The 21,278-nt window shown below is 38.5% G+C and overlaps 1 protein-coding gene and 1 long non-coding RNA gene across 7 annotated transcripts in view; one reads left to right on the forward strand and one right to left on the reverse strand.

The window, feature by feature from the left end:
• frmd3 (FERM domain containing 3) overlaps positions 1-21,278 on the forward strand; it is a 58,607-nt gene that overhangs the window by 22,146 nt on the left and 15,183 nt on the right. For 2 of the 6 annotated variants that reach the window (XM_044197014.1, XM_044197015.1), the window contains exons 5-15: positions 2,999-3,096; positions 5,807-5,930; positions 7,293-7,380; positions 9,135-9,223; positions 10,412-10,475; positions 10,879-10,914; positions 11,520-11,528; positions 14,572-14,660; positions 17,629-17,703; positions 19,182-19,250; positions 19,522-19,646. In XM_044197014.1, the coding sequence (XP_044052949.1) occupies positions 2,999-3,096; positions 5,807-5,930; positions 7,293-7,380; positions 9,135-9,223; positions 10,412-10,475; positions 10,879-10,914; positions 11,520-11,528; positions 14,572-14,660; positions 17,629-17,703; positions 19,182-19,250; positions 19,522-19,646 (866 nt within the window). The remainder of the gene's footprint in view (positions 1-2,998; positions 3,097-5,806; positions 5,931-7,292; positions 7,381-9,134; positions 9,224-10,411; positions 10,476-10,878; positions 10,915-11,519; positions 11,529-14,571; positions 14,661-17,628; positions 17,704-19,181; positions 19,251-19,521; positions 19,647-21,278) is intronic. The other 4 variants (XM_044197019.1, XM_044197020.1, XM_044197017.1 and 1 more) reach the window with 3 other exon arrangements.
• Positions 103-17,613, reverse strand: LOC122876538. The gene is made up of 3 exons (XR_006378084.1): positions 15,532-17,613; positions 3,003-3,114; positions 103-2,470 (listed from the first exon to the last, which is right to left on the reverse strand). It is a non-coding gene; the product is annotated as an uncharacterized LOC122876538 (long non-coding RNA).

A 21,278-nucleotide genomic window follows, 5' to 3' on the forward strand; every position in this document is an offset into this window, starting at 1 on the left:
AAAATTGACACTTACAATTCTCACTGTTGTTTTTTTATCCTGTGTTACAGTAATGCACCCTGCAGATGCTAAATGTTGTTGTGTTTGCCACTCAGGTGGAAATGACTTTGGCAACGCATACTTATGGGGATTGCATGTGAATATGCTATAGGAAAGTTGTCTTTCAATTTTTCATCAATCCAACAATTTTGTTTTCCAGTGTGTAATGAGCGTTAGAGCTTAAAATGGCTGCTGGCTGGCTATCACCTATGTACCTTTTTTCAGTAATAGGCTGCTTAGTGATATATATTGCATTGCAGATGCATATATGCACTTTATTAAAACAACCTTTGTTTGGTAGATGTAACGAAAAAAAATACATTTCTGCTTTAATAACTGCGCTATAGTCCAACTTGTGGAAAATCTGGTATACAAACGTTATAATATCCCCCCTCTCCTTCCTCCCCCCAAAAATACACACACACACACACACCTTCTCTCAGGCATAGTGATAATTAGAGATGCTCACTCAGCAGGGACTCTGTTTTCGTGTTCTCCATCCCATCTGAGCTGTAATGTCTCACCATCTCTGCTCCTCTCTAAAGATCACCATTTCTCTCTTCCCTCCTTCTATCCCTGCTTTTCCATCTTGCTCCCTCTCTCTCGTCCATCCTTTTCAGATTTCTCCACTCTGTCACTCCATAATTTCACCCCTCAGGTGTCTCCTCCCTCCTGTCTGTTGGTCTCTCTCTGTCCTCCTTCTTCCTCCCCATAATCACAGCTCGCTCTCCTCCCTCAGGTGTCTCTCCACATCTCTCAACTCATATTGGCATGTCTCCCTGTCCTCTGCAACTTTTATTACTTAAAGGTGTTTTTGTGCATCATCAATGTCATAAAAACTTTCCTCTCTGTTTCTCAGCTTCCTCCTTCCTTGAGTTCTCCTTCAGCTTTTGTTGTCTCTCTAGATTTTTCATTTATCATCTTTTTTTACTTCCCTCTGCTTGCATTTCAACAATTTGAAGGGACTGCATTTTTATGTAGTCCTCATGTCCATTTCTGTTGATTAGCTTGTCTAAAAACAGTCTACTGATGAGTTTGGAGTGGACATAGTTAAAGTTCAGTTTTGAAAGTTCAGAAGGAATTGCAGTCAGAGATGAAATCCAATGGAGCGATCAATATCAAGTTTATTTGGTAGGGATTTTCATCATCAAAATCCAAAAACGATTATGCTAATGTGTGTGTGCTGCATGTGCTCCAGTTTGCAGGATGTTATTTGAAGTCTGCCATTTTTCTCCTCAACTTTACTTTCCCCCTCCAAATATCAAAGAGATGAAAAAAACAACCCAGTATTCTTAGGAATCACATCCAGATTAGGTAATTCTGCACCTCACAAGTAGTAGTGTACTTTTTATATAGAGTGGCAGAAAGTATGGTTGAAGAGGTCTGACATTCATGCAGGAGATTGCAGTTCAAGTCTCATCACTTACAAATGCCTTTGCCTTTTTATTAACCATAACCACAATCTTTACCTAACATAAACCAGTTTCCATGCACAAATGTTGCAGAAAGCAAGAATTTTAAAAACATCCACTTTGAATGTAATCCAAGGTTTTACAGAATTGTCAAAAATTGATGTTTTTGCCTGGTGATAAGATTGAAAAAAAATCTGCCAGTTTCTTATTTGGAAGAATTGACCATTAGCTCAGCTGTAAAAGTGTTCTGCATAAACGTAACCTGCTTGATGATCCCATGTACAGTCAAAGCACATCTGACCTACACAAATGAAACCTCATACAGCACATGAGAATGTGAATAATAAAACACAGAGTGGGAGCAGAAGAGACTAAAGTAGAGAGGAAGGAAAAAAAGCGTTTTTTCAAAGTCACGAGTGGAGACAGAAAAGGGGTCAAATTAGAGAAAGTTGGAATACATTTTATGAGACTCAGCATTATGTAGTCATTATGACAGCTGATTCTATATATACTCTGTTCATTGATTAAATCAGAAAAGTGACTTTGTATACACAGAGGAGATACAGACGAAGGACAGACTGAACTTCTTGTGACATAAAACAAGAAGCATGTAAAAGATACTGTGACTGTAACATCGAGACAAGAGTTCAGGGAAGGAAATAGAAGAAGACAGAGATAGGAGGAATCTCTGCATGCGACGAGGAAGTAAAGGAATACAAAATTAACCACAACTGAGAAGGTCATGTAAATATAGATAGATGTGTTTTTTAGGCCAATTTGAAGAACCTCCATGCAGCTACAGACTGACTCTATAAATATAACTATTTAGCTACAGCAGCAGGCTTTTCACTCCATTCAATCTTTCATGCTTTCCTTCTGCTGCTTCTTTCGCTTGAGTTAGAAAACAAGTTTAATGAGTCAGTTGACTGGTGAGGTGTTTTCGTCTCCTCTGGAAACTCATCTGGATCCATGGCAACACAAGTCCCTATAGGTTCAGCACCACTGTCACTTCTCGTCTCCTTGGTAACACAAGACAAATCAGCGTATCAGCAGCATGGCTAAACTTGCCTCCATTGAAGCCGTTTCCATAGTAACTACCAGTCGCTGCTGTATAGTAGTTGTTTCCATAGTAATACTCTCTCTAAGTGCCATAGTAACACAGCTACATCATTATGAAATCAAGTGCGTATATTGGTTTTATAAATTTTACCTTTAACCATTTGGAAAAATTTAACGTGAAGATAATATGATATTATGATGATGAGACAACAGTACTGATTCTCATTCATAATGTGTGCGTTTACTGTAAGTCATGTAATTAAGACTCATTTTACAAAATAAATACTAAATTCACACTTGCAGTAAGGATAACCAATGATGCACATCCACATTAAATTTTCTACATATTTCTGCTGTACTGCAGCCATACGCTGCCTTACTAAATAAACTTTCAATTTGAGTAACAAATGTAAAGCACATTTAGGCTAAGTGGCATTGTCAGTTTTTCTGTCTTCTTAACTGTGTATGTGTTGTGTCTGTGTGTCAAGGTACCTTCTGTACCTCCAGCTGAAGAGAGATATCTACCACGGTCGTCTCCTCTGTCCTTTTGCTGAAGCTGCATATCTGGGAGCCTGCATTGTACAGGGTGAGGCCTAGTGACAACCTGTGGATTTGGTATAGATTTACTGACTGTGTGACTCTTCTGGCGATTTAGCATGTTACAGCTAACAATTATTATATTTGATTTTTAAGATTTACACATGGATTGAGTAGGTTTTTCCTGTTTATTTTCTGAGCTTTGCTACATTTTCAAACATTACTTAAAATGCACAGTTTACACCAGTTGACATGACACTTGTGATGGCCCCTGGCACATTCGTACTGCTTGTATCACAGTTTTCAGTACTTTAATTTCTGTTTCAATCCAGTTTATCTTACTGTAAGTATCTTGTCCAACATGTTAGAGGAGTCATGACAGATGTTTTTATATCAGTATGGTTGCTGCACATGGCTTGATTAATTTCAGTCTCAATTTTTTTATATGAACAACCCCAGAGAAGTACACCTGACATCAGATGCCACCTTAGTTACAGATCACCCATATATATATATATATATATATATATATATATATATATATATATATACATATATAGCCTATGTATATGTATAGCATGTATATATGAGTTATATATACAGTCTGTGGTTGCACAAGCTATTTGTAAATCCATTACTAAGTTGTGTGTAGAGTCTTCCCTAAGTTCTTAGTGACAACTAATTAAATTAGTGATTTACTCATTTGGGTTAACCCATTGAATCTGAAGAAATATCACAGCTAGGAAACATCTGTAGTCTAGTCCAATCAAAAGCAATCAAATCATGTAATGTAAACAGGAAGTCACTGTAGCAACACAAGCTGTAACATAACTGACAAAAATAGTGGAATGAGTGGTAAATATCAAATTATGATAATCTAACCAACACTATTTTGCTAGTTATTTAGTCTGATGTTTTTAGCATTTAGCGGAAAAATCTTCCTAGTTCACAATTCATCATTGTTAAACAGCATTTTGATCAAGTGTCAGGTCTGATATGTCGACCATATTTCATTTTATCTCTTTTACTCTTCAATCCAAACAGGTCACATATTAGCAAGCTAACGTTAGCTTTGTCGGTTGGTTGTTATAGTTTCACAACAGTGTAAATATTTAGTAACAACTCATTTCTATGTAAGAAGTAGTTTGTGTGGTGCAGCCTGTTTTGATTTAGTGATGTGTAACATTAAATCTCCACTTAGTTAACACTTTGTCATGTCATAACTAGGCTAAGTCTGAAGGAAGAGCTAGCTTAATGCAACCAGCTAAAGAGCATCAAACTAACTTTGGCAGTCAAACCAATCACTTGATTTGTCTGGTCTCTGTCTCATTAACTGGCTACATTTCAAGTCATCAGACTGGTAATCCTAAACTCCATGAGATGGACCACTGGGAAAAGGAATAAGTCATATTTTTTTCTTCAGTTAATTAGCAATAATAGTTCAATGTTGAATCACAGTGTGGAGCCACTTGCTTTAATGTGGATTAAGAGTGGAATTAGCTGAGCTGTATCATATAAATGAACCCTTCTGGCTGGTACACAAATCACTGAACTCTGCAAGCACTCGCTGATTGGCTCATATCCCCAGAGAGCAGAGTGTGACTGGCTGTGTTATCTCGACCCAGAGTGTGTCTGCAGCGTGTCATTGGCTGCTCTGATTAACGAGGGCAGGTCCCTGTCCCGCTTTGTCAGGGTGTTGATTATAGAGCTGGAGAATAGGTTGAGGATTACTGTTTAATTAAACTCCAGGCAAGTATTTGATTTAACCTTTATTATGACTGCTAATTAAGAACGGATTTAAAAGAGAAATTAGTGTCTGTTAGGACTTTGTACTGGATTCAATAAAGAAAATATTTATCTATCAGGCTTATGAGTATCCTGTGGAATTAAAGATGTAATGAGCCTTTGTTTGGGCTTGAACAACCAGTAAATTTGCTGGTGACACAAATCTGTTAAATCAGATGTTAAAGGAATAGTTCAACATTTTGGGAAATAAGCTTATTCTCTCTCTGGTGGAAAGTTAGAAGAGAAGACTGATACCACTCTCACATCTGTTCGTTGAATACACCAAACAGCCAGATAGCTTAGCATAAAGACTGGAAACAGGGTGAAACAGCTAGCCTGACTCTGTCCAAAGGTAACAAAATCCACTTCACCTCTAAAGCTCACTAATTAACCTAACATGCTATATCGCTCGTTTGTGTAATCCGTACAAAAAACAAAGATTAAAAATGACAATTCGCCATTTTACAGGTCGTTATCTACCAGACATCTGGCTCTAAGCAGTTGCCAGGCAACCAGCAGAGACTCCAGGAAGTTACTGCTCCCAACGAAGACATAGTGCGGCATATAACCCCACATAAAACGTCAATTTGTTTTAGACTTCAGTTTTTGTACAGATTAAACAAGATATAACATGTTAATTTGTGAGCTTTACAGGTGCTGAAAGGTGGATTTTGTTACCTTTGGATAGTGCGAACTCTTTCCCTCAGTTTCCAGTCTTTATGCTAAGCTAAGCTAACCAGCTGCTGGCTCCAGTGTCATATTTACTATACAGACAGAGAGCGGTATCAATCTTCTCATCTAACTCTCCACCACAAAGCAAATAAGTGCATTTCCCAAAATGTTATGGTAAATTGACTGCATTTATATATTTATATATTTTTGTATTGTTCCTTTAAAACAGATATACACATACACACAACGTTTTAACCTGTTTTTTAGACCATTTTCACACTGATATCACCATCTGTCTCCAGCTGAGCTCGGGGACTACGATCCAGAGGAGCACCCGTCAGACTACATCAGAGACTTCAAGCTGTTTCCTAAACAATCCCTCAAACTGGAGAGGAAGATTATAGAAATACACAAGAACGAGCTCAGGTAAAAGAGATGTATTTATGTGTGTCTGGTGGGGTTGTTTGTTGTCTGAAGCTGCATCTTTGTTATCAGATTACTGTTTGATTTCGGTGACAGGCATGGATGCTCACTCCTGTGATCTGTGTTTTCAAAACATGCTGTGGAGACAATTTTCTACTCTGCAGACAATAAAGTGCTTTCTGTCGTTCTGGCTAGAAACAAAATTGGATGATACCCAGAGACTTGTGGTTCATTGCATTGCAGAAGGTATTTCAGTTTAGATTCAGTTGAAAGTAAATAAACATATAAATTAATTTGCAAAGAAATGAGCATGTATTATTTATGTCAAACTTGTTTTGGACACCTTGTTTGTTACTGCAGATTTTCAGAATTTAAATTTTGATTAAAAAAATATGAGCTAAACCTAGACCTGATAAATTAGATCCTCTTGTTCATCCTCTGTGTATCCTTATTCCTCTGCATGTGATCAGACGCCCTGCTTTTAGGTCCAAAGAAAACTGCACAGACACAATAAACATCTGTAAACACAGAAATAGGATGTGGAATAAGATGCAATACGAGGAAGAAGTTGAATTAAACGAGGAGATGATTAATGCACCCAGAGGTTTCTGCATAAATATGACAGTAAAAAAGATTAAAATATTTTGAAATTGAAATTGATTGAAATTAATTGTTGCATTCTTAGTCTTACTATTCACTCTGCACTCAGAATAAGTTCCTAAATCATAATCATATATATAGATATAAATATATGTGTGAATGTATACATAAACCCCCTCTCTCAGGTTGTTTGTGTTATCATCGCTGCAGCTCATAAATTATGTTGTTAGGTTTGTGACCGTCACACGTACAGCGATTATAGAACATCAAAGACAAAGCCTTCATTTCCCACAGCCCAGAGGCAGATGATGCTAAGTGCCCTCTGCCTACCCCGATGGGTCCGACAGACAGGATTAACAGCATGTAGATTACTACTGAGCCGTAGAAAGGTGGTTTACAAATGGGGTGGGGTGGGCTGTGTGTGTCTGTGAGTGGTACTTTCATAGTCAAGCAGTACTTTAATGGGTTTCTATGTGCATGTAGACAGATGTATGTGTGTGCAATTTTAATGTTGATTTATTTGTCTGGCACCAGGGTGAGTAGCACTGTACATCACTCAGTTTCTTGACTTTGTAGCACTTAGACTAATGAGCAAGTAAAGCTGAACACTGGGCCTCTGTTAAAATGTCTGTTTCTGCTAAATGTTAACAGATGATCAAACACTGGGCCAAATGTAATGACTTTAATTCGTTTTTGGTGCTAAAATGTGTAAAATGTGATCAATGTGTTGATTTTTAAATAAACTTCTCCTCTCCTCTCTTTCAGGGGCCAGTGTGCTGCATTAGCGGAGTTGAGCATGCTCCAAAGGGCTCACAGCCTCGAAACGTATGGAGTTGACCCTCACCCATGCAAGGTAACATCAGTGGAGAATGTACACTTTCATCCACTCTGGCTGTGAGGCCTCGTGCTGTTGATACTGGCAAGGTTCCTCTGAACAAAGTGATGCAAATCTCTTTCTTAATGTCGCCACAATTTCTTCTCCACGCCTCAGCAATTTTCTCAGATTAATGTTGCATTTTCTTGATCATAATATACAGAAAAATATATCACTGTCTTAGAAGGCCGCCACCTCATGTCTCCACCTTTGTCCCTCTCTCTGTATATACAGCATGTACGGTATATGTATGTATAAAGTATACTATATTATAATGCCTTTAAACATAATGGCTTGTATATAATAATTTCCACACAGATGGCCTTAATGTTTAACCCATTTGATAACGGATAAAGTCATTGTTCAGTTGCTCTGATTATGTGATAGTGAAACTTCTGGTTACGGTTATAACAGTTATTGTTCAAGAACATTTACAGTTACAGTAAATGTTCAGGATGAGCACAGTTTTCTGATCTGTCTTTTAAGTACGAAGTCACTCTTTCTGTTGTCACTGTCTGCCAATAGTGAACAAAACATCATTTTGGCATCATTATTGATTAAAAGCTTCTTTCAGTTGCAGCCATTCATTTATAGGTGTAAATACTCACCAAAGTTGTTCATGTAGTTGTGTTGAAGTACAAATTCTGGAGAGAGTGACTGTGCCAATTGCACACATACATATACTCACCTGTCCTCTTTACACTTTGTTTATTTGCCCTTCATTTGCACATTAAACAGACAACTATACACATGATTAACTTTACCGACAGCAGCAAACCTGTGAGGTCTGTTAGTTAAGTCAGAGAGGTGGCTCGTTTACATTTGCCCCTCTGGCAATGTTATTTTGGTAAACAAAAGAAATTTGGTCTGCACAGAAACCATCACTTTGAGGAATTAATATTCTTATTGATAGTTCTCAGAAAAATCATTTCTTCAGCAAGTCAATGTCATTGACTCCATCTTTTCTGTTAACATTGGAAGTCTTTATAGTTAACACTTAAATGTCTACTGTGATATAAATACTGCATAAACATTTTTCTTGGTGTTTCTCTTGTACTATTGTGATTGATGGAACAGATTGAATCTGATAAAGAAAAGCAATATTTTACATTTGCTTTTCACTCATTCTCACCCTCTCTGTTCATCCTCCGCCCAGTCAGAGTGTAAAATAGGGACATTCTCCCATGAACAGGCATATCAAAGCATGCTACGCAGATTAACGAGATATTTAAATTCTGTCTATTGGAGAGAATCCACTATATCTGCTTCACTCTTGTCAGTGGGGCTGTTTTTAATTTGGTTTGCAGGAAATGGCTGTGTCATATTGCACTTGCAGATCTGTGAAGATCAAGAATCAGAGAAAGTAAGTAAGAAAATGTGGGGAACACAGAGTGATTTACAGAGAGATACAGAGAGGCACCGCAGCAGAGGAAAGGAGGTCTACAGATGATAAACAACGCTGTGGGAGAATGACGGGAACATATTGTGTTCTGCTCTTACTCTGGAGTTGATATTGGTTTCATTTTGCGTCACCATATCAGACTGAGTCTACCTGTTCTCTATGGGGCGATGAAGTTTGAAACAAACAAGTGATTTTAAGTAGGTGCCATTACCATGGAGATTATTGATGGCCCACTTGCCTCCCCGCTGTTAATCCACCTGTATCCCCTAATGCCTCTCACTCTACATGTGTGTCTGTGCGCATGTTTGTTTGTGTGTGTGTGTGTGTGTAGGATTTCACAGGCTCCACAGCCTTTCTCGGGTTCACAGCCACAGGTTTTGTGGTCTTCCAGGGAAACAAGAGGATCCACCTACTCAAATGGTACAAATTTGTCCCTAATCCTTGAACTTGTAATGGAAATTGAATGTGTAGCCTCTATCAAATCTAATCATAACACACTCTCACTCTCTATGTTTCATCTCAAATGGAGCTCAATATATTATGTACTAGGAGCAATTTAAAATGATGGTCTTTGACTTAAGTTGTCATGGCAGAGCTTTGTTCCTTTGCACGCTGAACAAATCAGTTACTCTGATTCATCAGATGATACCTCTATTAAATTACTATATTACCTATATATTAGAAGTTAAAGTCAATGAAACCTCATGATTATCTTGCTTCAATAATTTGATGAATCTCCTGCAGGATTTTGGTGAGAACATTTAGCTGCATCATGTAACTGTTTGGTACACTGTTACACCATGTTGTAAAAACTAAAAATATACACAGTTTTTAGCATCTATTGTTAATATGCAGTGGTGGCAAAAGTATTTAGATCCTTAACTTAAGTAAAAGAAGCAATACACAGTTTGTCTTAAGTAAAAGTACATAAGAATTAACAGCAAAATGTACCTTACATAAAGTAAAAGTACATATTATGCAGAGTGACACCATTTAGAGTGTTGTACTGTTATGAATGTTATTAGATTATTATTACTGATGCATTAATGTTTGTGGCCATTTCATGTTGCAGCTGGTCAAGGTGGTGCTATTTCTAACTGCTTTGTGTACTCTTGGGTAGTTTAATCTATAACAATGCATCATATTTTATAAAATGATTATATGCTTTGATGAAAATTTACATCTGAAATTCAAATAAATGTAGTGGAGTAAAAAAAGACAATATTTACCTCTCTGAAGTATAAATGCCATAAAATGGAAGTAAAGTACAGTACTTGAGTAAATGTACTCAACACCACTTTTAATAGGTGCAGATGTAAACAAACTTAAATTGTAAAACTCAGTGTTTACAATATTGTTTGTCATGACTTTAAGGACACTAACAGCTTTGCCAAACAAAAAATAATCATACGGCACCACCTTTAATCATATATTTTTTACATGTTTCTGACTTTACAATAGACATTTCTTCTAGTTTCATAAACACTGAACTCAGCTATTAAGTCACATTTGTTTTTTTTAATCATTTAGCCTATCTTTAACCCTGAGCATATAGATATTTTTTTAATTTAAAATTTTTTTAAGTTATAACATCATGGTTGTTTGCAGGACTGATGTTAGCAAGCTGAAGTTCGAAGGGAAAACCTTTTACGTCATCGGGATTCAGAAAGAGGTGAGTGCAGTGTCCTGCATGCACTTTCTGCTCTAAAGGGTAAAAATGAAGAATAAAATGTGCTGTGTATTTTCCTCCATCATGATGATGAATTATGTAGTCGTACTAGAGTCGTCATCATCATGCTGACCTGTTAGATCCCCAACCTCTAACATTTGTGGAGTTCGGTACTTCTGGAAAAAAGACCATGACTTTGATGTAGATGCACAGTTACTGTCAGTGTTCATTTGAATTCCGTTCCGTGTTTTTGACCTTCAAGTGTACTGCACATCCTTTATTCTCTTTCCTCCTTCCTTCATCCGTGTAATGGTTACATCCAATAAATGTGCTATGAAACTGTACTGTTTGTCTGTGTAATCCTGTCCACCATCACACACACTGTATATGTGTGTCGCTGTTTCAGATCTCCTTAACAGGCAGGATTCACTGTAACAGGATGGTGGGTGTGTTACGACTAACCTCCTTACTCACATTATGTGTCAACTGTGGCCCAAATATGAGACTCCTTCACTACATCCATGTTAGGATGTCTTTGACAAATATAAATTACATGACATCTCTGCTTGAAACTGACATAGACAGCAAATACTGAATTAAAACGTTAAAATACAACAAGAACAGTTGTCTTGCATTTGGGACACATGTTTCATTTGTACGCTCAATGTTTGTCATCCAGTCCAGAGCTGTGGTAGATTCTGAGCACTGATTTTGGTGCACTATGCCTCATACATATACATACACATTATATAGTCTCATATTGCTGTTTGACACACATGAACCCATATAGATTCAGTCAGAGGTGCCTTAAAAATACTTGAAAATGGTCGTTACTGTAGTTAAAGCCAGGTTGCTCTTTAATCTACCAATCAATCAGTCTGTCAGTCTCGTAACTATTTTCTTCATTACAGAAGCTCAAACCAGCTCTCTCATCTCTGCTTAACTTGTCAGTCTGTCTGCCTGTTTGTCTGTTTGGCAACTCATGAATGGATGAAGATGCAGTTTTATCTTTGTGTTTCTGTCTCTTCTCTCTGTGTGTAAACATAGTCATCACTGGTGAGTAAATACAAGTAATAATAGCAGCACAAAACACTGTTGTACTTAAATCCTGAATTTGATGCCTCTCCCCACAGTCCTGCTCTCACCTCACTTTATGATTGGAGGAACCTTTTTCATCTTTTACTGTGTTCATTATTTGGTTGTCCAGTGTTGTTTTGTGTCATTTTGTTATATATCGTTTTATACAAAAGTTGTCTGCATTGTTAGCTTATTCAATTTGTTTATTAATTTTCTGTTATTTATTTAACAGTTATTTTGAGTCTTTGTTGATAAAAAATATTCAGTTCTATGGTTGAAATTTCAATTAGTATCCCTGTGCAACTATTCCCCATTGCCTCATTATCAAAATAAGCTTCATAGCTCCATTATCAGTAAACCTAAAAGTAAAAGTTATAGATTATGCATCATAATCTACTGTGTCCATGTCATGTATTCAATGTCAGACGTGTTGAAAAAAATATTAATTACTTAATTTTGATCTTGTACAGTGGTGTGCAAAAGTGTTAATGTTAATTGTAATTCAGCGACATTGGAGGGTTTTCGAGCATGAACTGCCTTTTTAAGGTCATGCCACAGCATCTCAATAGGATTCAGGTCAGGACTTTGACTAGGCCACTCCATAGTCTGTCAGCCTCACTAGAATGCTGTATCAAATTCACATCTGAATCCATATAAGGTTCGGCTATTATGCAACAGATGTTGAATAAACATTCGCAAACAGTTTGCTCAACTTATCTCCACTAGGGCACTCCAAAGTCTTTATTTTGTTCTTCTTCAGCCATTCAGAGACTCCACAACAACATCCAAAGAACTGCAGGCCTTACTTGCCTCAGTTAAGGTCAGTGTTCATGACTCCACCATAAGAAAGAGACTGGGCAAAAATGGCCTGCATGGCAGAGTTCCAAGACAAAAAACACTGCTGAGAAAAAAGAACATTAAGGCTTGTCTCATTTTTGCCAGAAAACATCTTGATGATCCCCAAGACTTTTGGGAAAATACTCTGTGGACTGACGAGACAAAAGTTGATATTTTTGGAAGGTGTGTGTCCCATTACATCTGGCGTAAAAGTAACACCGCATTTCAGAAAAAGAACATCATACCAACAGTAAAATATGGTGGTGGTGTGATGGTCTGGGGCTGTTTTGCTGCTTCAGGACCTGGAAGACTTGCTGTGATAAATGGAACCATGAATTCTGCTGTCTACCAAAAACTCCTGAAGGAGAATGTCCGGCCATCTGTTCGTGACCTCAAGCTGAAGCGAACTTGGGTTCTGCAGCAGGACAATGATCCAAAACACACCAGCAAGTCCACCTCTGAATGGCTGAAGAAGAACAAAATGAAGACTTTGAAGTGGCCTAGTCAAAGTCCTCACCTGAATCCTGTTGAGATGCTGTGGCATGACCTTAAAAAGGCAGTTCATGCTCGAAAACCCTCCAATGTGGCTGAATTACAACAATTCTGCAAAGATGAGTAGGCCAAAATTCCTCCACAGCGCTATAAAAGACTCATTGCAAGTTATCACAAACGCTTGATTGCAGTTGTTGCTGCTAAGGGTGGCCCAACCAGTTATTAGGTTTAGGAGGTAATCACTTTTTCACACAGGGCCATGTAGGTTTGGATTTTGTTTTCCCTTAATAATAACAACCTTCATTTAAAAACTGCATTTTGTGTTTACTTGTGTTATCTTTGACTAATATTTAAATTTGTTTGATGATCTGAAACATTTAAGTGTGACAAACATGCAAAAAAAAGAAATCAGGAAGGGGGCAAACACTTTTGCACACCACTGTATGTGTGTGAGTGTGTGTATACTGTATATATTTACATCATTTCTGTGAAGATCTTTCACTGCATTTTATCAGGCTTTGAATCGTGTATTGATGTGTAGTCTGTTCTGAGTCTTCCACTGTGTGATAGGTCACTGCATGATTTCACTCTTTGCCCTCACCTCTGTTATTTCGTCTGGAACACATTAATGTAACTGTCCCACTTTGCGCTGATGGCAACTTTTCATGGCTTTATTACTGTAACACTTGCTTCAAATGGATTTTCAAACAGCAGTTTATCTTTTATCTTAGGAAAAAAAAGTTAATGTTTAATTTAAAAGGTTTTAACATTACACCAGGGGATAGCTGTTGAAAACTAGCTAGCAAATTAGTGTATATCGTTGATTGAGGTATTGGAAACACAAGATGCAAGTTATTTCTGTAAATGTTGTTGGTACTCCTAAATACTCTGTGTAATACTTTAGTACATGTAAATGTATCTTTTCAGATTCAAATCAGCATCATAAAATGTCATGTCATGCTAAGCACTTTTGCATGTCAGCCAAAGTGGGACGAAAGACAATTCGTTAATAATATTTTGACATGCAGTTCTGGTACTTTCACACACACATGGCCACTGCAGCACATGTGTGTAAATCACAACTACATACCTAATATAGCTAATGTGTGACACTGAGGGGGTTGAGCAATATAGCTGACTTTAGGAAAGGAAATAAACTGGATCAGTGCACAGCTGTAAACTGTGTGGTGAGGTTTTCTAGACAAGTTCATGATTCAAGGTCCCAATCTTAGTCTTATTTTCTTTTAAAATAAATAAAGTGTATAGGTATAGCATACCATGGTCGTTACTGTTTTACAGTAACTCACTCCCATGTTATTGATCTCAGTGTTTCCACTCTCCGTCTCTCGCTCACCCTCCATCCTTGTTGTAGAGCAGCATTGATCTGGTATCTCACCTTACCAGACATGCAGGACTGAAAACTCGACATTTACAGGAATATATCCCTCCTCCTAGTCCATTAAAGACCCATGTTCTGCAAGCTACAAGCCCTTTTTACAGCTGAACACTGTGGGCAAATCACTATATCTTGCTAAGCTTACAGCCTTGGGGTCTGTGGGTCAGCATTTTGCACAGCTCCCTCTCAAGGTGTTCAGCACTTCTCTTGTCCTTATTCACACGTCTTGATAATCTAATTTCTGATCCTCATTGTCTTTCTCTCTCTGTCTGTCTGTCTTTGTCCTTTTCTGTGCAGAAGAAACTGGTGTTGACATTTCACACCTCGACCCCTGCAGCGTGTAAGCACTTATGGAAGTGCGGGGTGGAGAACCAAGCCTTTTACAAGTGCGTCACACACTCACACACATATCAAGGAAATGTATTGAGCTGCTCTGAGTCACTTGAGACTGTGCAGCATTATTCCATCCCAAAATGTCCCTTCCACCACAAAATGAATAGTTAATATTTCTAGGTAATATATGAATTTATAGCTAATAAGATAGTTACCATTCCCAAAATGGGTGTTAAGCTTAACTTGAGGAACATAGAATTATCATATCTTTAACAAAGATAGCACTGATGTAGTTGGTGATTGCTGCAGCAGTTTCTAAATATATTTAAATATAATCTATTTTAAAATTTGTTTTATACCTCTGTAATTTCCTTTTGTCCTTTTTAGCACTCACAAGCAGCTAAAATTAGCTTTCCTCTGTCTTCCACTTTGATTTTTAGCACATTATCACTATTGTCACCTTATTTTCCTGCATCTCTGTGTATGGCTCTGCTGCAATATGCTGCTGTCCTTCACTGTGAAGCAGCTGATTGCTCCGAGGCCGTCGCTCTGAATATTGACTGACTATCACACTGCTGGCATGTCAGGAATGGAAACAAGCTTGGGGTGAAGGCGAAAGTGAGAGACTGGAGCCTGAATTGTGGTCATGGGGAATGCAAGGTTACCAGCAAACTAAATGAATAAGCTCTTTGCCTCAGTCAGGGTAAAGTGGGAATATCAGCAAAGCAATATATTGGAGTTGATAGTCACACAACAGATAAGGAAGTTGTCAGACTTGTGATCACACTCCTTATGTACGTAGTTGCTCAAAACATCCCCATTGTCATGTTGCCAAGCAGGGAACTCAGGGGAAACGAGGGGTTGGACCCAAACGCAGACAGAGGAAGCAGAACGATAACTTGAATGGTTTATTTAGGAACTTACTGGCAGATACAGGTAGATAGGCAGGCAGGTACACTGGTTGGCAGGGGTGCAGGCAGGTAGACAAGCAGCAAACAGGTAACAGGCAGGAAGGCAGATAGTAAACAGGTAACATAAATCCATGAGGGGGAAGAAAATCCAAGGTACACAGTAAACAAGCAAGGAAACACTGGTGAAGACCTAAAACACTTAACACACAACTCACAAAGACAAACTGACACTGAACCAATGAAAAAAACCCAGACTAAATACACTTAGGTAGGGGAGACAACAAGACACAGGTGCAACCACTCAAGGCGGGGCCAACAATCCAAACTGGAGGGAAAGCAAACAAAGACAGGAAGTAAAACCACAAGACACACGAGGAGAGGAGAACACTACAAAATTAAACAGGAAACAGGACAAAACTCCAAACTATGACACCCATCAGTTTCACAAGTTTCACAACTGCTGTTTCCAACGTCCAGAATGAACTTTCAGTCTCAATCTTTAAGCCAACATGTAGAGCTGAAACGATTAGTTGATTAATCGATTAGTTGATCAACAGTAAATTCAACAAGTCAATTTTCAAGCAAAAATGCTAAACATTGCCTAGTTCCAGCTAGTAAACTGATTAAAACAAGACATTTGATGATGTCTCCTTGGACTCTGAAACTTTTCACAGTTTACAAACGATTAATCGATAATGAAAATAATCTTAAATTGCAGCCTTACCAACAAGGACAAGAAGTCCCTAAAGTGTTCATCTGAAAATCCATGGACAGCAGGGCAACTCTACCTGCTGAGGAAAATGTAGAAAGCAGAAAGCTGTAGAACAGCGTGGACCTTGAGTGGATTTTGTGGTGAGATTGTTTTGTCAACTGACAGATCTCATTTTCTGGGCTCTCAAGACTTGTGTATCCTCAGGGAAAAGGAGGAGAAAATCATACAAGACAAACACAACACCCTGGATTATAAATGGACTTTAAATCCGTGAAAATATGCATTAAAAACCTGACAGGAACTCATGTGAGTCCAAAGGTAGACTGAAATAATGAACAGAGACAACACCCATCTCATCTCAAGAAGTGATAACAAACTACAAAGGAGGCAGTGTGAAGAAGGTGTGCAGCGGGATGAGAAGGACCGCTAGCTGTAAACAGCTGGTCAGATTTAATGTGGAGAAGTGAGGTTGGAGGAGACGAGATTTTCCAGAGGTTTGACTCAGGAATTGGAGGATGCTTTGAGATTTCTTCACAGTGCCCTTCCTCCTCCACACTGTCAATCACTCTGAAAGTCCACCCCTCCCTCTTTACTGCAGCCCGTATTTTCCCCTCACTGTTCACTCATACTTTCTTTTTAACGCATTTTAGTTTTGAAATATTTCCATATGATTTTCCTTTACTATATTTGCCATACACTCTTTTATTTGTCACTACAATGAGCCAGTTTTCCCACAAGTTGTGTGTCATCTTGTTTGAATTACATAACATGTAAGAAAGCTTACAAAAGAAGGACAAGTTTATAAAGTCATAAAAGCTTTCTGTTAATAGCCCTTAGCCTGTATAACTCTGGATATTGAATTCAGCAGCTCATGTGTCTCTGAGAGGCGGACAGAGAGGGAGTGGATGTCATCTCAGATGTCAGACAAGCATCAGACCAGCTTAATCAAATCAGAGTGAATTGAGTTTGTAAATGGCAGCCAAGCAGAGAACACACGGCCTCTCTCTCTGTCTCTCACACACACTAAGCAGAGCAGAGGTGTGTGTCAGCACTCTGGCACCATCTCTGCTGCTCTGGAGTTTGGTTTCGCATGATAAATGATGCTGAACCAAACATGAAGGTTTGACCTACTGCATAAAGTTGGTACACCTTAAAACACCTCCTCTTATGCTTACTGAGAGGCTAGTCTGTATAACACAGTAACTCACTGCCAGCCACTCACTGTTGGTACATTACCTAAAAGAATATGGTAGATGTGTTGTGGTAAGGGTTAATGTTACAGTCAAAAACAAAAACCAATGAAGAATGACTTGTTCAGTGTTTGTGCCTCATGTGCTTTGTAATAATGAAGTTCTATATTTGCATCTCTTTTTGTTTCTTCGTCCCTCTCTCTGATAGGTGTGCGAAGTCAAGTCAGATAAAGACAGTTTCTAGCAGTAACATCTTCTTCAAAGGCAGCAGGTTCAGATACAGGTGAGACGGTATTCAAGTTAGTTTTTTACAGATAATACAATGACAATTTTGACTGTAAAAGATGTGTAGGCTAACATGTATTAAAGGAAAGAAAGCAGGATCTATATGTGTGAACAGAGACAAAGAAAAAAGGGGAACCTGATGCGGGAATTTAACCAATGACAGCAGGGGGAGATACAAAGACACAGTCAGATTCATCCACTTGAGAGATTTTAAAATTCACCCACAGTTTATACTTTACTTTTGTGCAGTAGATTACTATAGATAAATCATTTATTTCAGCCAGTAAGCATGACTAAAATCTCAATGTACATAAATGTACATACCACACATGCTGATTTACCTTGAGCCCATCAACATGCTGCTTCTCCTCTTTGTACATCAGCACCTACATCCAGCTTGGTATTGGTCTCTGTGATTTACTGACTCTAATATCACAGGAAAGCCTCTACATAAGTCTGTTATTGTAGCCATGTCAGCCCCGATTCTCCTCTCAGACAAAGCTCTTTACCAGGCTTACACTTCAGTCCGCTCCATTTCATCAGCTAGCTAAAGCAGTTTGGCTTAAGGGCTCAACGATGAGTAATAGCATATGGTGGAGTTTGTTCTGAAATATGGGAATTGGTCATTTGTGCAAATGCACGCAGAGAAGAGATTTGTGGTCCACGAACAAAGGCAATTTTCATAAAGCAGAGCAGATCAGATCTTCATCAAACTTGTGTTGGACCAGCCAATTACTGTTTATCATAAAGCATGTTCTAGCATACTGTAGGCCCACATTTGCCAGCACGCTGTACTGATGTCCCTTGTGGATGCCTACCACCCCAGATGTGTCATTTTACCCTCTAATTTACAACCTAACCATCAATCTCAGCAACAATAGACTAATGGGTGGGATGGTGGAGCCTGCTGGCTTGAAACAGAGTGGTCAGAGTCCAACAATCAGTCTAATGGAGTAACTGACCCTGCTGGCAGGAAACTGCCTGCTGAGCAGGACAGATCCAGCACTGATTATGAGAAACAACAGCAAAACATAGATGAAAAATTACATACGTTTCTCTTCTGGCATCGCCCTATCAGTCAGACTCCTGATTTCAATTTGAAAACTGATATCAAGGTTTTAACTCACATACAGGTTTGGAAAAAAGTCTTTTTAACACAATATGAGCCTGACTGAAGCCTGAGGAGTTCAAGTATGTCTGTGTCAATTAAGAACAAGAAATGATTAACTCTTTTATAGACTTCTCTGCACAGTAATGACCTGTCAATGTTACCTGTTAGCTGCTTTTGTGGCCTTTGCCTCAGTCAGTGCTTTAAAAAATTATTTTGTTGCTGTTTCAGTTCAGTTTTTTATTTTGTAAAGCTATTTGTCATTGAGATTTGAAAAATGTAACATGGAAAAAGATAAATTACAGTATTTTTACAGCAGTTGCACCTCTTTGTCTTTCTTGCAATGAATGTGTGTTTCTCCCTGTTAGCGGAAGAGTGGCCAAGGAGGTGATAGAAGCCAGCTCTAAGATTCAGAGAGAGCCACCAGAGGTGCGCAGGTAAGGACAAATCACCTGCACTCTCTCACACAGATAGAAAACAGTTATTAAAACTGAAGTTATTGCCTACTTATTTACAGTAATACCCTTCTATTGAGGGATATTACATGAAAAAATCAAATAATCATCAATTTATGGAGCTCAAAACGTGCAAGGATAGATAGTGAAAATAGAGAAACATCTGGAGCAGACATGCCTTCATTATGCGAGACAATACACTTCTCAACGTAACGCACAAAGCAGTCAGTGTAGTTGATGTTTGTGTTTTCAGAGCCCAGTTTGGTCAGAGTCGAAGTTTTAACTCTCTGAGCCATAAAAACCTCATCATGAACATGGAACCGCTGGTACCTGCACTGCCCTCCACCAATGAATACGAAGAGACGGCCACAGACAATGGTAGGATGTTACTTACCCTGCACGCACACAAGCAGACACACACAAATGTCCTCCTAACACAGACCTCTGGAAAGTCACATGGGGTCTCCCTTGTGTAGGAAGAAGCACATGCACATGCACAACCCTCAGACAGAAAGTGTTAACTGAGCAGCTGATGCTCCCGTCCCTCCATCAGTCTTGTCTCCCTGGAGACACCAATCGCAGCATGCTAAAAATACCCCTCCCATGATCCTCCCTGAGTTTACCACCATGCCTGTGTGTGTCTGTGTGTCCATGTGTCTGACTTTGTGTTTTACAGAGGAAGGTGCACTTTGTGACCTCACGGAAACAGAGTCATAGACCCAGCTTGTGTTATCATTAATAAAAACTCAATTAGAAGTTATTTGTTCGGCTCCCAGGGGTCTGTCTCTGTTCAAGTCCTTGTATGCGTCTGTGTGCACATGCAAGCTTTTATTTGTACATTTTCCTATGCGCGTGTGTGTTAATGTTCAGTGGTTACATCTCAAAAGTAAAAGTCGAGCACATTCATGCTTTGCTACACCAGCTGCAATTTGACAGGGAACCCTGTATATACAGCGTGTGTCCATTATGTTGTTTCATATTTTTAGCATTATTTCACAGTTTTTTCTACATTTTAATCTAAACTTTGATTATTTGCAAAACACCAATGCATACTTAATTCAAAACTTTTATGATGTAGAACAGTCAGCTGACTAAGAACTCAGTATTGAGCAATAGAGTACATAAGACCATCATATTCTAGAGAGATTTTTTAGGAGATTATTTAGAAATTATGTAGGAGTATGTAGCCATAGTGGTGAGGTGTATAACAAGGGTGAAGGATATTTCAATTAAGCCTTTTATCAGCTGGCTTATTGACACCTGGCTCACAGCTGAACTTGGCTCAGTTCTTTCCCCATGAGAGGGTTTAAGAGTAGGGTCTGGTTTTTTTCCCCTTATGAGGTGATGTGGCTGAAGAGAGCAACACCCAGGAAAAACCCAATGAAGCAGCATAGAGTAGTTGGTATTTTAAGGCCTTTTCCCCAGGACACAACACTGTGGGTATTAATGTTTCCCTCATGACATTTTTTGCATGTTATCGTATTTCTCTGTCGCCTTTTCTCTCTGATATTCCTGACACTCTCCACTGCGACCTATTATCTGATTGAAGCATAAATCGTGAGGGTGAATGTAAGACAAATCGAAGTACATATTACAGAAGAGATGTAAAACCATGTGTGTGTGTGTGTGTGTGTGTGTGTGTGTGTGTGTGTGTGTGTATGTGTATGTGTGTGTGTGTGTGTCTGGTAGAGATAATGACAAGGGCATAGGTTTGGTCTCAGAAGTAAGGTGGGAGTCAGGTGTTATTCAACAAAAAAAAAACAATATATCAGTCTAACAAATGGTGACAGTATTGATAATTGTGCTTTAATAATAATGTTAATCTAAGAAAAGAATTAGAATACAATATAAATTACTGTAGTATTAATCCACTAACCCTATATAAAATACATTTTTGTTTAGCTGATAAATACTAGTTAGACAGATACTGTTGTATATGCATGTTTACTAAAAAAGAGCTGTCACAAACTGGCCCAGAGTAAGTGACAAAAACGGACGTCACACATGAAT

The sequence above is a fragment of the Siniperca chuatsi genome, linkage group LG5, assembly GCF_020085105.1.
Source record: "Siniperca chuatsi isolate FFG_IHB_CAS linkage group LG5, ASM2008510v1, whole genome shotgun sequence".
In the NCBI taxonomy this organism is placed as follows: domain Eukaryota; kingdom Metazoa; phylum Chordata; class Actinopteri; order Centrarchiformes; family Sinipercidae; genus Siniperca; species Siniperca chuatsi.